General features: G+C 36.4%; 1 protein-coding gene across 6 annotated transcripts in view; it reads right to left on the reverse strand.

Annotated features, from left to right (window-relative positions):
- Positions 1 to 779: 779 nt before the first annotated feature.
- SLC44A5 (solute carrier family 44 member 5) overlaps positions 780 to 13,673 on the reverse strand; it is a 316,204-nt gene continuing 303,310 nt past the window's right edge. For 3 of the 6 annotated variants that reach the window (XM_070486611.1, XM_070486609.1, XM_044749425.2), the window contains 6 exons: positions 13,168 to 13,271; positions 12,029 to 12,102; positions 11,321 to 11,391; positions 11,115 to 11,203; positions 9,697 to 9,781; positions 780 to 3,210 (listed from right to left, as the gene is read on the reverse strand). In XM_070486611.1, the coding sequence (XP_070342712.1) occupies positions 3,104 to 3,210; positions 9,697 to 9,781; positions 11,115 to 11,203; positions 11,321 to 11,391; positions 12,029 to 12,102; positions 13,168 to 13,271 (530 nt within the window). In that variant the 3' untranslated portion in view covers positions 780 to 3,103. Of the gene's footprint in view, positions 3,211 to 6,142; positions 6,393 to 9,696; positions 9,782 to 11,114; positions 11,204 to 11,320; positions 11,392 to 12,028; positions 12,103 to 13,167; positions 13,272 to 13,673 lie in introns of those variants that run through there. The other 3 variants (XM_070486610.1, XM_070486608.1, XM_070486607.1) reach the window with 2 other exon arrangements.

Below are 13,673 nucleotides of genomic sequence, written 5' to 3' on the forward strand. Positions count from 1 at the left end.
GAGGGTCCGTGATAGTGACATCATCCTGATGTCCAAGCCTTGCATAAAGTGGTACTCAGTTTACGTGAATGAGTGAATTTGCATTTGTTTTAATGGAGTTGGCTTTGTTTTCTGGGTGATGATAGGTTCACTACAGACCAGAAGTAACTCAGCTAAGTCTCGAGAGAAATCTTCAATACCTGTTTTAACCCCAAGGCTGAAAATGTGGTGTACGGAAAGTAACTTTGGAGAAGTAATTTATTCCTGCTATATTGGTAAGATATTCTTTTCATCAATGATTTATCGATTTCTATTCTTATAATCATACAGCTATATTAAAAAAAAAAGCATTTTCAGACATCTAGGGATAATTTTCAAGAAACTGGAAAAAATGAGAAGACACCATGTCATATCCCATGGTCTGCAATAATGATTTCAGTTCAATTTTGTCCCCAGATCTTATGCCAACAAAGACTGATTTACAAAGCATGTTCCCCAGTCCAGAACCAGATAATACTGGAGATAATTGCTGTGCCTGGTTAGAGTTTAAGAGCAATTTCCTGAGGCACCACTTGTAAAAGTGAAAGAACATACATTGGAATGAGTGCTGGTCAGCTATATAGTAAAAGAAAAATAAGGAATGGTTGCACAGAGCCTGTTTTCCAATATTAGTTTAAACAATAACCACATTATGCCTGATGATCCCACAGAACCTTCAATAGTGTGATTTTACTGTATGGCTTCACAAACTCTTTTTTAGCTTTCTAGGTACACAGAAAAATCCAATCAATCATAGTTTAACTTCAAACTATTTATTTACAAATATGATCAGTGCTTTATTATCTAAAAGTAGGAGTTATTATTAAGATCTAAAGCAGAATTTGGATTTCTTCTGAAAATCAAACTATTTTTGTTTTAAACAAGAAAAGAATCATTACTTGTATTAACAGACATCTTAGATTTAGAACATTTTAAAAGAACATTGAAAACTGCAAGAACTCTGTTTATTTAAAGAAACATTAAATTTTAAAAACATTAATTTTGAAGATTTAACATATAATTCAATTTAAAAATAGACTCTTCTACATTTGTTAAGGACTATCTGAATCTAAGAAAACTTATAGCTTAAGATAAACCAATGATAGGTACATTCAATCTTGCTTTGTAAAACCATTGATAATTACTGTTCACATATTTTAGGTTCTTTGAATTTATCCCTGCCTTTAAAATGATGAGATTTGTTTCTTATGGATGTTGGCGAAACCAAATGACGGACTGAACAAACCTTTGGCAGAATAAAACAGACCAACTAACTAATTTAGGCCATTGTTTGGGTTGAACAAAATCCACCTCTTATTCATTTAGCTTTGATTTATTTACTTGTATAAATTATCAGTGTCAGTTATTTCATTTAGAAACCATGCACACTAGAGAAAAATGAAAATTAAAAAAAAACTAGATGTAAAAAATACCTGGATATTTGATACAAAGAAGATCCTGTCACAGTAAGGTGGGTTTTAACAACTAAAGCATTTCTCTTTTTCTAGCTTAAAGAAATAAAAAGGCAGACAGTTTTTTCTTATCTAAATCTTTATTAGAAGAAGAAACAAATAGATTTAAAACAATGAGTAACAACAAATTTCATTAAATATTAAACATTTCAGTTATCAAAGATACTTAGACAATATGTTCCTAATATTTCTGCACAGCAGAAGCACACTGATTATAGAGCTCAGACTGTCATGTGCTCATGTGAGTGTTTTTGGCATAAAAGAATATCTAAAGTCACATTTAAACAAATGTGATAATAGATAAACTGATAGTAACTTACTGTTGAATCTCAAAGCTTTCACAAATTATCATATATGATTGACATTCCCTTAGGGTGAATGCTTTATAGACTCTTTCTGAATTCATTTTCTTTAAAGTTAATAGTATTAGTAAAATTATTGAAAGTTGAATTAGAAATTATGTTCCTGTGTATATTAGCACAATAAAAATCAATATAAGTAAACTGATTATTTCATATCAAAAGTTAGAAAATGAAATAACATACATAGAACACTCCTTGATAATAAGAAACGATCATTTAAAATGGAGCAATTCAGTACATGACATGTAGGAGCACCCTTGCTAGGGGTAGTTTCCCTTTGTAATTTCTCGGTTTCCCTTTCGAAGCTGTGTAAAACATTGAGAAATGTAGTTGCACATCTATTGTATTTTCAAAGATCTACTATAGAAAAGATTACATTTTTAAACTTCTTGCTTTTAGTAAAAAAACAAACCCAACAAATGTCCTTTCAGATTTTTTTTTCTTGCGTGTAGTACACATTCAAGAATGTCCACTAGGCGCAAGGGAAATTGTTGATGCTGCAAAATGTACTCTATTTAGTGAGGATATCAGACATACTGGAACGACAAATATTTCCAACCAGTGCACTAAGAAGAAAGCAAATACAAGAAGACTTATTTTAATCACTAAACACTACAGGTTGTTTTTTCTTTTTAATGTTTGTAAACTTGCCCGCAAAAGCTGGGTAATATTAAACAGCCAGTAAGGCACTTTGTCAGAGAGGATGAAGTAGTAAAGGCTGGATGGTTGGCAATTCGTTTAATAGGAAACATTCTGTACTTAGAGCAAAATCCGGACTGGGACCGTCCTTTTACCAATTTATGGTCAAACAGCAGTGGGGAAAACCTTAAAATTTTCTATTTCATGTTGTTTACCAATTTTCCCCGCAGAAGTCTTTTAGTTGTAATTTAAAAAACATATTAATTAGGAGCTATCAATTTAAATAAGGTATCATTTTTCAATCTAATATTTAAAAGAATATTAACATATTCACTAGTATTTTCAAAACATCCAAGCCACTAGACTTAAAAATGAACTACAAAACAAAAGCTCTTAGTATAAAAATGTTCCATGTTATTAACAATTCCCTTGCGACTTCTGATGGCTTCACATATTACAGTGTAAGCTTTGGTATAAAACATGCAAATAAAAGCCAACAAGGTCATGAATACAGTATTGCAAACACAAAGCACTTATGAGACGAGTGTTGCACAGACACAGCAGATGAGGAAGAGGTAACACACCGCTACAGGATGACCAGAGTTTGCACTTCTACTGCTTCTTAGTTTGTGAACTTTGCTTGCTCATAATCTTCAGCAGAGATTGACTCATGTAATAGGGTCTTGCAGTAGAACCATCATTTCTTTCTAAATCTTCCACTAGGAGGAAGAATGGCACAGAGTAAATATCACAGCAAAACTGTAAGAGAAGTAACATCGCCATCTGCTGCCCATTTGCTTCACAGCAGGTCAAAATGTTTTTTTTTTAACAAACAGCATCGTTTGGCATGAACGTTATTGTAAACATAACTATGAGAAAACAATCAGCCCTTGTTATTATGTCAGTAAGATAGTCTCTCATTCTGTGTAGCAGGTCAGATTCTGCCCATACTGCATGCCTCTTGAGGAAATAACTTTTATCTTCTTTTGGATAGCAAACAATTACCAAAAAAACCCAGATTCATCAGGAATTTCTAAATTTACCTTCAAATTCCTAAAAAGTACTAGGCTCTCAATTTACTTTCTAAATTACCATATTCGTTCAAAATTGCTTTTGTTTTGCCATCCACAATTTAGAGAGTATAGTTTTAAAAAATAAGATTCGTACTATTGTAGATTTCAAATCTTTAAACCGAAAATTTTGAGAAATATTGCTCTTTTTCACAGTTGTTACTTTAATTGCTTTGTATGAAAATGGCTTCCAAATTATTTTTCTCAAAAATAACTTGACCTAATTTTTACTCTATATTTCAGTTACACAAAGAAGTAGTTAACGGAGAATATTTTTTTGACTAGAAATAAGCTCGTAATATAGTTAAAACTTCTATATTTAGAGATTCTTCCATTAAGTGCTAAAGAAATCATTAAGAAATATTGAACCAAATGGCATTCCTTTTCCTATGATTTTGCACCCAAGGGTTATATCCTTAATATATAGCCAAGTTTAGAATGTACCTCCATACGGTTCAGTGAACACTTTTACTCTAGAGAATTTTCTGGTCTAACCAGCAGATATAATATTAAACATTTAGCACATGGGCCCCATCTAGTACCAAAAATCTAAAATACAGAAGAAGTTATGATGGTTAGAAGTCTCCAAATTAGTCTCCTTTGTCTTTCTCAATTTTCTAACTACTAACACAGCCAAGAATGGAAGGAAAAGAACAGGCAACTAGTTTCTCACATGTCGATTTATGTTTTATTCAAGTAATTTTCCAACTTTCATGTGTATCAGAATCAGCTAGAGAACTTTAAAACAATTCACAAGTTGCCCCACACCCAAACACAACGTATCAGAATGTCTTGGCGGGGGAAGGGAGAGTCATCTATATTTATAACAAGTTCTCAGAGAGATTCTGATACATACAAAAAAAATTAAAAATTTTGTTTCATCCTTACAAACTTTTCGACTACTCTTAAGGGGACTTATTCCTCATAAGTTTTCAACAATTCAGATAGAGGTAACTATTTTACTAGATCTTTGTTGTGACCCCTGTATCACTGAATAATAAAATAATAATAATAACCATGTAGAAAGATAGGTTACCACTCTTCACTGAATTATACTTCAAGGAGAATGAGAGTGAAGAAGGCCCTTTGCCAAGATGTGAACCCTAGTGATACTTTTGACTACAGTAATCTCAAGAAAGTAAGCCACGAACAAGATGGTGGCCATTCTAAGGACCAACATTTTGACAAATCTTCCCTATTCATTGGCTTCTTGCTATTAAGCTGCCACGGAGTCAGTCTACATCTAGATTCTCACACTTAAGGATTATTAAATAAATTAGTATTTATATTAATTTGTAATGCAATGATGTATTTCTGACCCTCTTCTTGGAGACATGGATCATATTCAGATCAAAATGTTAGATCAACATATTCCTTTCTGTCAATACATAAATGATCCTTAAACAGAAGCTTGGTGTAAAAGCCAAAAGGATAGTGCTTGATTCAGTGCTCCCTTGGCGGTCTGTTTTTACACTGTTAGCCATATCATATGCACTTGCCCACAGGGGATGGAGAGGCAAAGCGCGTGAGGGTCTGATTCATGCTTTGCTCTGCCATGCAAAAGATTAAGGCATGGCTGCCAAAACTGGCTTGTGGCTCTGGCCAGCAGGGGTGGAGAATGAAAATAACTTTCCTCCTAAAGCCTTGAGGGAGAGATTTCCTAACCCACAGTATGTCCCTTGTAAAGGTACCCATTGAGGTACCTACAGAGGGCTAATAGTCCATTTCCTTAGGTTAACATTGAAATGTCTTACTTATCCTTTCTCTTTCCTCATTGAAAGTTGAGCTAAAAATAAACCTGTTGTAGAACAAAGCCACACAATCTCTTTAATCTAGAAAAACAGGTATGCTCATGAAACATACAATCACTCTTCTGAAACAAATCCATACCTATTTCCTACATGGTGGGAACAGGAGAACAGGAATTTGTCTGTATTCGGGTTACAGAGAAAAGGCATGAGTATGGCCATTTCAATTTCGTTCAGAGTATTTTCGTGGTGGCCAGATGTTCATATTATTAGAAATGATTCCAGAACTCTGATTCGACTTTATTAGAAATATAATTTCACTAAAACTAAGTGGGCTATGAAGGTTCCACAGTCATTTTTACCTCGTAACGCTCTCTATGGAACCTGTATACCATTAACATCTACATGTTTATTATGAACTTGAATCATTTACTGAAATATACTTCCTAAGGAACCATTAATACAAGTTTAATCACAGTTTAGAGCGTTTTCCACTAGCTTGAACAGTATGAATATAACCATAGCACCATATTTACAAATTTAGTACCATATGCTGGTTAACTATGAATCAATCTTTTTATGGCTAATCGATCATACATTTAGAGTGCTTTCAAAAGTTGCCTGAATATCCTTTACAAATATACATTTATAAAAAGAAAGGCTATAAAGTGCTGCAAAGGGAAACAGCACACCCAGTTATAAAAGTTTTTAAAACACTTTCGGCTATAGACTTTAAAAAAACGTTTGACGTTTACACCTTGCTCTTCAGCTGGGACCACAGTCTATCAAGTATCCTAGTTCACAGAGGCTCCTGTCATCAAATGCCCCACACCTTAGATGGTACCAGGTTCTGGCTTTTTAGGAATAAGCAGAGAAATTTCACATTACTCAAAAGCATCATTTTCATATTACAAGTAACCTAATTTATAAAACATCTACTTAAAAATGAGTGGCACTGTTTGGAGCTTTTCTACTCTTTCTGCTTCTGGGGAACTAGTTGCTTCTTGTTCAGAATTCCGTGCAGGGTAGGGGCTATGAAGTAGGGTTTTTCTGCAGATCCATCATTTCTTTCCAGATCTTCACCTGTATATGCAGCAGCCAAAGCAGGCAAAAGCAGCAAGCAGCAGCAGAACAATTATACACATTTTTATAAATTGGAGAGTCGAACAGGGAAAAATCAGAGAAATCAGTGTTAGAAAGTCAAGTATAAAACAAATTAGTGCAGTTAAGTTGCTGATGCTGGACAAAGTAAGAAGCTTCACCCTCCACCAGGAAGCCCTGAAACTTCCTGAATTCCACCCACTCTCAAAGAGATTTGTTTTGATAGTTTAAATGTTAGTAAGATCTTTCATGTCCTTTCAAAAGTAATAGCTTTAGATTCTGTGACTGTCATTTCGGAAAGGTAAATTGCCACATCCTCTGAGATGAGGCTGAATAAAAAGTGTATTAATCCTGTGATAAATGTAGAATAACAATTGAACTTTAGAGTTCAAAGTCACTTTTTTTTTGAGGAAGGTTAACGCTGAGCTAGCATCCGCTGCCAATCCTCCTTTTTTTTTTGCTGAGGAAGATTGGCCCTGAGCTAACATCTGTACCCATCTTCCTCTATTTTATATGTGGGACACCTTCCACAGCATGGCTTGACAAGCAGTGCTTAGGTTTGTGCCTGGGATCCGAATCAGGGAACCCCAGGCCACAGAAGCAGAGTGAGTGAACTTAACTGCTACACCACCGGGCTGTCCCCTCAAAGTCACTTTTAATGGTAGTTCCATATCCTAATGCCACAGATGAAGAAACTAAGACCCAGGGATGTAAAATAATTCTCCTGAAGTCAAAAGCTTTGGGGCAATCAGGATGAGATGAGGATCAGCCTCTTGACACTGAGCTCAATTCTTGTCCTACTCAACGATAAGGCGTCCTGTCCTAATCCTTGCAGGTGGCCTCTGATTATGTTGGAAAGCCAATACCAGTGTTTTCTGACTTCTGTAATACATGAATGTACCTTCCTGCTTTGCTTAGGCTAGTAATAAAACGACGGGGTGTTCACTGAGTACACACACTGGGTGGTTGCAGGGAAGCACCAGAATGATGCTGAGAAGCAAAAGATATCTGCCTGGAATTAAATTTCCCGCAGATACAGACAATTCACAGCAGATAATATCTATCAATCAATATATAAATGCAACTTGATTCTAGCTTTTGACTAGTATATATTAAAAAATATTATGTTATTTGTAGCTTTTACTTATTATGACATAAAGGATAAGAAATATTACAAAAAACCGCATAGGATAATCATAGATTGGTGGAATAAATCTAAATTTTTTTTTATCATACTCTTTTGGGAATGGTTGGATTAGTGGTTTAGTAGATTTCCACATTAGCCATCACAGTGACCTTCCTCACACACAAAATGAAAAGCCAGGAGGGACTATGATAGACACTGAGCATTTTCTTCTTTCTTCTTTAATCATATTTGTGTATCACATATCACAAATCATGTATCATATGTCTAAATCATTATTACCCTTGAGGTATTGGTAGGAAGCCTGGTATGAATTCTCATTTCCTTGTAACACTTAAAAAAGTTATTTCTATAAATCAAGTGTTTGCAAATGGTTTGCATTTTTAAAAAAACACCAGTTCTTTGGCAGTCAAGATGATAGGCATAATATATATATATATAAAGTACAGTCCCACACAATCAGAATTTGGCTTAGAGTATCTTGTACGAAGAATGTTTTCCAAAGTAAGATGTTGCCCATAGTAACAGCTGGGGAGGGAAGAGAAATACAATTTGGTTTCCCTTGTTCTTTATTATCAAAGACAACAGTCTTCGGAAGGAAACTATTCATGTTCAATACACAATGTATTGAATAAAGCTGAAATTACAACTTTCAAGTTGGTTTTCAAGAAGTTGGCAATTATTAATATAGAAAGGTGGAAAACATTTCTTACTGCTCATATTTAAAATCCACTGTCAAATTTAAAATCCACAAGATTTGCCAAAGCTTCCAAAGACTAGAAACTAATAGGTTCTGGACATCTCCTGAGATACCTTTTAAGAAAGTTTTTCAGTTACAAAAATGGGGAAGATCCCAATGGGATCACCCAGTATTGCTCCCATGATTAGCGTCTGAGATGAGAGAAGAGATCTGTGAATGTTCTAGAGCTCTGTCTCCGCTATGTCTCAGGCACTACCATTTTCCTGTGCTCCTTCTTCCGTCTCAAACCTGAGCTGGAGTTTGTTCATCTGGCAATTTGTAGATGGCTTTTCCTAACAACACTGAGGCACTAGGCAAAGACTAAAAATTCCAGTTCTATTTACGGCCAGAGGGAGAGCTACCCAGTACACAAAGTACCCCTGATTTCTCTGTCCAGTTATTGAAAATTGTTTTCTAAAGTGTTCAGAAAGAGAAGAGAAAAAAACCCACCGTTTTCTAGGAGGCTTTTCTTTGAATATATCTCCCTATAGTTATTATCTCTTCTCTTAACCCCAGTTTGAAGTTGGTGCTATAGGTTACACTGAAAGAAACCTGTGAATTTTATACAGGTGGGTCACTCAGTAATGCCCTGTCATAGAATGTTTTCTCTGCTTCTCTTAAGAGCAATGTGCCAGAGAAATAACCTCTCAGAGGGTATAGCTGGAGAGCTAACAATTTCTCTTCTTTCACCTGCTGACCCTAATTTGCCTGGGTTGTGGTGAGGGCCAGATGAAGCTCATCATGGGCACTGGGTTCTCCCTTATCCTTTGAGGATGAGATCCTAATAGAAAACATATTCTTTTCTGTGTATGTGTGTTGTACATGCCACATAGAGACGCAGTAAATAAGTCAGTGATGACAGCTCTAAAGAAGTATTTTAACTCTAAGCACAGAATTGATCTAGCCATTTCCTAGACATGCTCCTCTATGAATCCCAATTATTTGTCGTTGTGTCACCTAGTGTGAAATGGCCCTATGTGTCTTTGAAACCATTGCCGGGTTGGCTTTATCAGAATCTATAAAGGCTCTCCTCACAGAGTTCCCAAAGCCCAGTCTTAAAGCCCAGTTATGTCCTCAGTTCTGTTAATAAAGCACAACAGAAACAAATCATTATTATAAATTTGAAAACATTAAGAAATGAAAAAGCAATTTCATGCTATCACCATGCTATGAAGCTTGAGGTTCATTTCAGTAGCTGACTCTCCTATGCTTTGCAAGCTCCATTCTCTCAACTGTTAAGGTTTAAAGACCATCTAGTAAACAATGTCTCTTCCCAAAAAACACGCTTTTGGGGTTGCAGCCAGGTCATAGCAAACCCACAAGCCAGCTAAGAATATGGATCTCAACCTTCTCATCTTTTGGTTGTCCACTGAAGGGGGAAAACACATATACCGAAAACTTACAGAAGCAGATGAAAATTGTATCAATACACATTGCATAGACGCTGAAGAACCCATGTGCAATTAGGTAAGATCCAATAATGACCGTCTGTAAACGAGTAAGGAAGAGAACGACGATGTCATTAACTCATCCAGAAGAACAATAATGCAGCTTTAAATGAAAGTCGTGATGAGAAAGCTTTAAAGTTCTCTATCGGAAAAGATTTCAACATAGAGACCAAACAAATTCAACGATAATGTTTTCGAGTGCTTTGTACTGGATTCAAACAGAATGTACTAGATTACCTGCCAATTTTCTTACCACTATCCCCAACGCCTACCAAAAATAGCCCAGAAATAGGAGCCTGCACACTGAGGCAGTACAGCAAAGGAGTTCAGAGCACTCTGCTAGGTTCCAATCACCACTTGGGCACTCACTCAACAAGTGACAACCTCTCTGTGCCTCTTACAGAAAATTGTCAGTGGGGGAGGGGAGGATGTGAATCATAACAGTATTTGTGACATACGGATGGAGTGAGCTAATACATTGTAATACATACCCCAGGGCTCCACCCAGGTGCTCTCCAGCTGCCACATTTATGCCCCATTTATACCACATTTATGCTACATTGGGAATGTAGGCTGTTGATGCCTCAGCTGCTCCCCTCACTAGGAATTGCCTTCCTTGCAGGGAACTGCCTCACCCAAGGTTACACCTCCATCCAGGGGTCAACGTCCGGCCAACAACTGCAGATGCATCATACAACTGCCTCCTCCCTTTGTCAGAACCTCCTGCAATTATGCCAGAGGCCTCAGCTATAACTGCAGCAGGGGTCAGCTTTTTCCTTTGCTCTGGCCTGCCTTCCTCATTTCCTTACAAGTCTATCTCAGGAGAGCACTTCCTAATAAACCTCTGCGTGCAATCTTCTGTCTCAGAGGGTGTTTCCAAGGAACCCAGTCTCTAAAGCAGAATGAGGCTTGGCACAAAGGAAGACCAACAATGTTAGCTATCATTATTTCTCCTATTCTTTCTTGTTTTTTATTTTGATAACTCAGTGTCAATATTACCTAGCTGCTATGGAATGAAGTGTATCCCCTCAAAATTCACATGTTAAAACCTAGTCCCCAGAGTAATAGTATTTAGAGGCAGGAGCTTTGGGAGGTAATTAGGTTATGAGGGTGGCACCCTCATGAATGGGATTAGTGGCTTTATAAGAGGAGACAGGAGAGATGTCTCTCTCTACCACGTTAGAATACAGCAAGAAAGTGTCCCTTTGCAAACCACAAAAGAGAGCCCTCATTAGGAACCAAATCTGAGGGCACCTTGACCCTGGACTTCTCAGCCTTCAGAATTGGGAGGGCTAAATTTGTATTATTTAAGCCACCCAGTCTAGGGTATTTTTGTTATAGCAGCCCAGACTGACAAAGACATCAGCTCTTACCAGCAAAGGTACCCAGTAGTAATTTAAAGACGTTGGTCCTTCTACAATCATTGGGATTCTTTCTGTGAAGAGTAAGAAGGCCAAGATACCTACATTGAAAAGGCAGAACATGTGTATTATGCATTTGCAAAGGAATATAGCTTTTTATAGTAAAGTTTTTCCAAGCACCTTTTAAACTTTGTATTATTTTCATTATTATTACTTACCTATACATCCAGCAACTAAAATTTTCCCCAGAGTTAGTACAAACTCTGTAACTCTATCCATAACTGCAACTCTGAGAATCGGAAAAAAGAAAGCATAATTTTATATTTAAATTACATTTGTTACTTGAAATTTATGAAAGCAAATAATTCTTGAGTTCATTTTGATGTGTCTGCACTGAAATTTTATTTGGCATTGTTAAATATAAGAAATGAAGGTAGAACCCAGGGATGGGGTTCTGACTGAATTTTAATGAAGTAAACAGGAGACGGCATTGTAGGGCTGTCGCATGCTATTGGTGCTGTCAGCCTGTCTCTCTCTAATTCTAGGCCTATAGCCACCCTGAATCCTGAGGGTGCCGCACTTGTTCTCTGATTTTGTTCACTCAGACTCTGTCAAATTTGGGAGGGAGGAATGGTCAGAGACATGGTGATAATGTCCATGTGGGGAGTTTCTTGGACAGAGAGGTTAATAAAAATGAGTCAGTGCCAGTGGGTGTAAAGACACAGGTGGATGATGGAAGCAACAATTCTAAGATACCAAAAGAAATTAATGGTGTGAGAGAGAAGATTTAAGTCTATCAAATTAAAAGATAATATTCATTTCTAATAAGACCACCAACACTTTAAATAACAACACGTGAAGTATGTGATATGTTATGCTCAGGGTTCACCAAATTGTCTATTGCAGTGTTCAACCTGATTACTTACTTTAAAACATTTCTCATCAGCAGATTGAAAGCATCTCTCGCTGACCTGCAGAAGTTTTGGCCATATATTGCAATCTGAAGAAGACAGTTGATATTATTCTGGAGTCGGTAACATATCCTAACATGACCAATGGACAATCCAATGACAGGAAAATGAATTAATTCTCTGTCACCCATACAGCTACTCTCATTCCTCTTTTCAACATCTGGGTTGGTGGGAGGCCCGGGAACCGTGTGTCCTCAGCTCTGTACAACTCTCAGGGTGGCTGATAATAAGGTGGGCTTCAGGTGCTATAGGCCCTTAAATCCAGGAGGACTAGACACCTTCAAACAGTTCGGTCTTTTTCTCAAATCCCAGGGCATGGCTTCTGTCTTTGCAGTGTTTTGGCTAGGGTTTGTTGCTGAATGGGTTAAACATTGTGGTGCTCACATTAAAAATTACTGCCAAGAAATCAAATGTCTTTCAATACACTTGATTTACTGATTAAAAGGCTCAATACAATATTCTCACTGAAGGTAAACAATGACTATTTGAATCTCCATGACTATGTGAATGACCCCTGCAGACCCTATGTTCCTGTGATAATAAGCCACTGTCCTAAGGTTGTAGTTGCTAAATTTTAGAAGAATTATAATTCTGGATCCCCTATTTTAAAAAATGTCTTTAGAAGCCTCTATATTCCCATAAGAAAGAAGTAATAAATTCAGTTAGGCAGTGTCATTGCCCACACATATCAACATAAGATTCGTAAAAAGGCGTAGACCCTTCCTTAAAAATATGTAAATCCTAGAATTATAAAGGTATATTCTTCTCAGAGTGAAACATATATCAAACAAAATTTCCTCTGGCTAAACTACGTCAAAGACGCACAAAATCATTTTCAATCTAGCACATTTTTAAATTTCTAAGGTAAATAATATTTTCCCTCTCCAAAAAGATACTGATGGTAATAATGAAGTACAGTTAAGATACTGTCTCAACTAGGAAAGCAGAGCCCTGAATCACGCACTGGATTCATAAATCCTTCTATCAACATGGTGATAAATTCAACTGCCTGCTGTAAAAGTGCTTTAGAGGTGGAAATGCAGACATAGGATTTGGGTTTGCAAAGGAGAAGCTTAGTAAATAAATCTACTTACCATAACATAGGCATGTCTGTTCAAAAACTTCACCACATGTTCCAAACACCAGAAACAGCATTTCAGGCAGCATTGTAGGAATCTAGAAATGTTGCTCTGGGCATCTATGAGAAGGAGATATTTAAACCTATTAATGATTTGCAACTAAACTCTACGAATCCAAAAAATAATAAAAATTTTTAAATGGTCCTTTACATTTTTTAAATTGCAGTAAAATGTACATAAAATTTACCATTGTAACCATTTTTAAGTGCACAACTAAGAGCATTAAGTACACTCACAATGTTGTGCAACCATCTTGACTATCCATTTCCAGAACTTTTCATCATCTCAAATAGAAACTCTGTACCCATTAAACAATAACTCCTCATTCTCCCCTTCTCCCAGCCCCTGGTAACCTCTATTGTACTTCTGTCTATATGAATTGCCTTTTCTAGATACCTCATATAAGTGGAATCATACAACATTTATCCTTTTGTGTCTTGCTTATTTCACTTAGCATAAAA

The sequence above is a fragment of the Equus asinus genome, chromosome 16 (genome assembly GCF_041296235.1).
Source record: "Equus asinus isolate D_3611 breed Donkey chromosome 16, EquAss-T2T_v2, whole genome shotgun sequence".
Classification (NCBI taxonomy): Eukaryota; Metazoa; Chordata; class Mammalia; order Perissodactyla; family Equidae; genus Equus; species Equus asinus.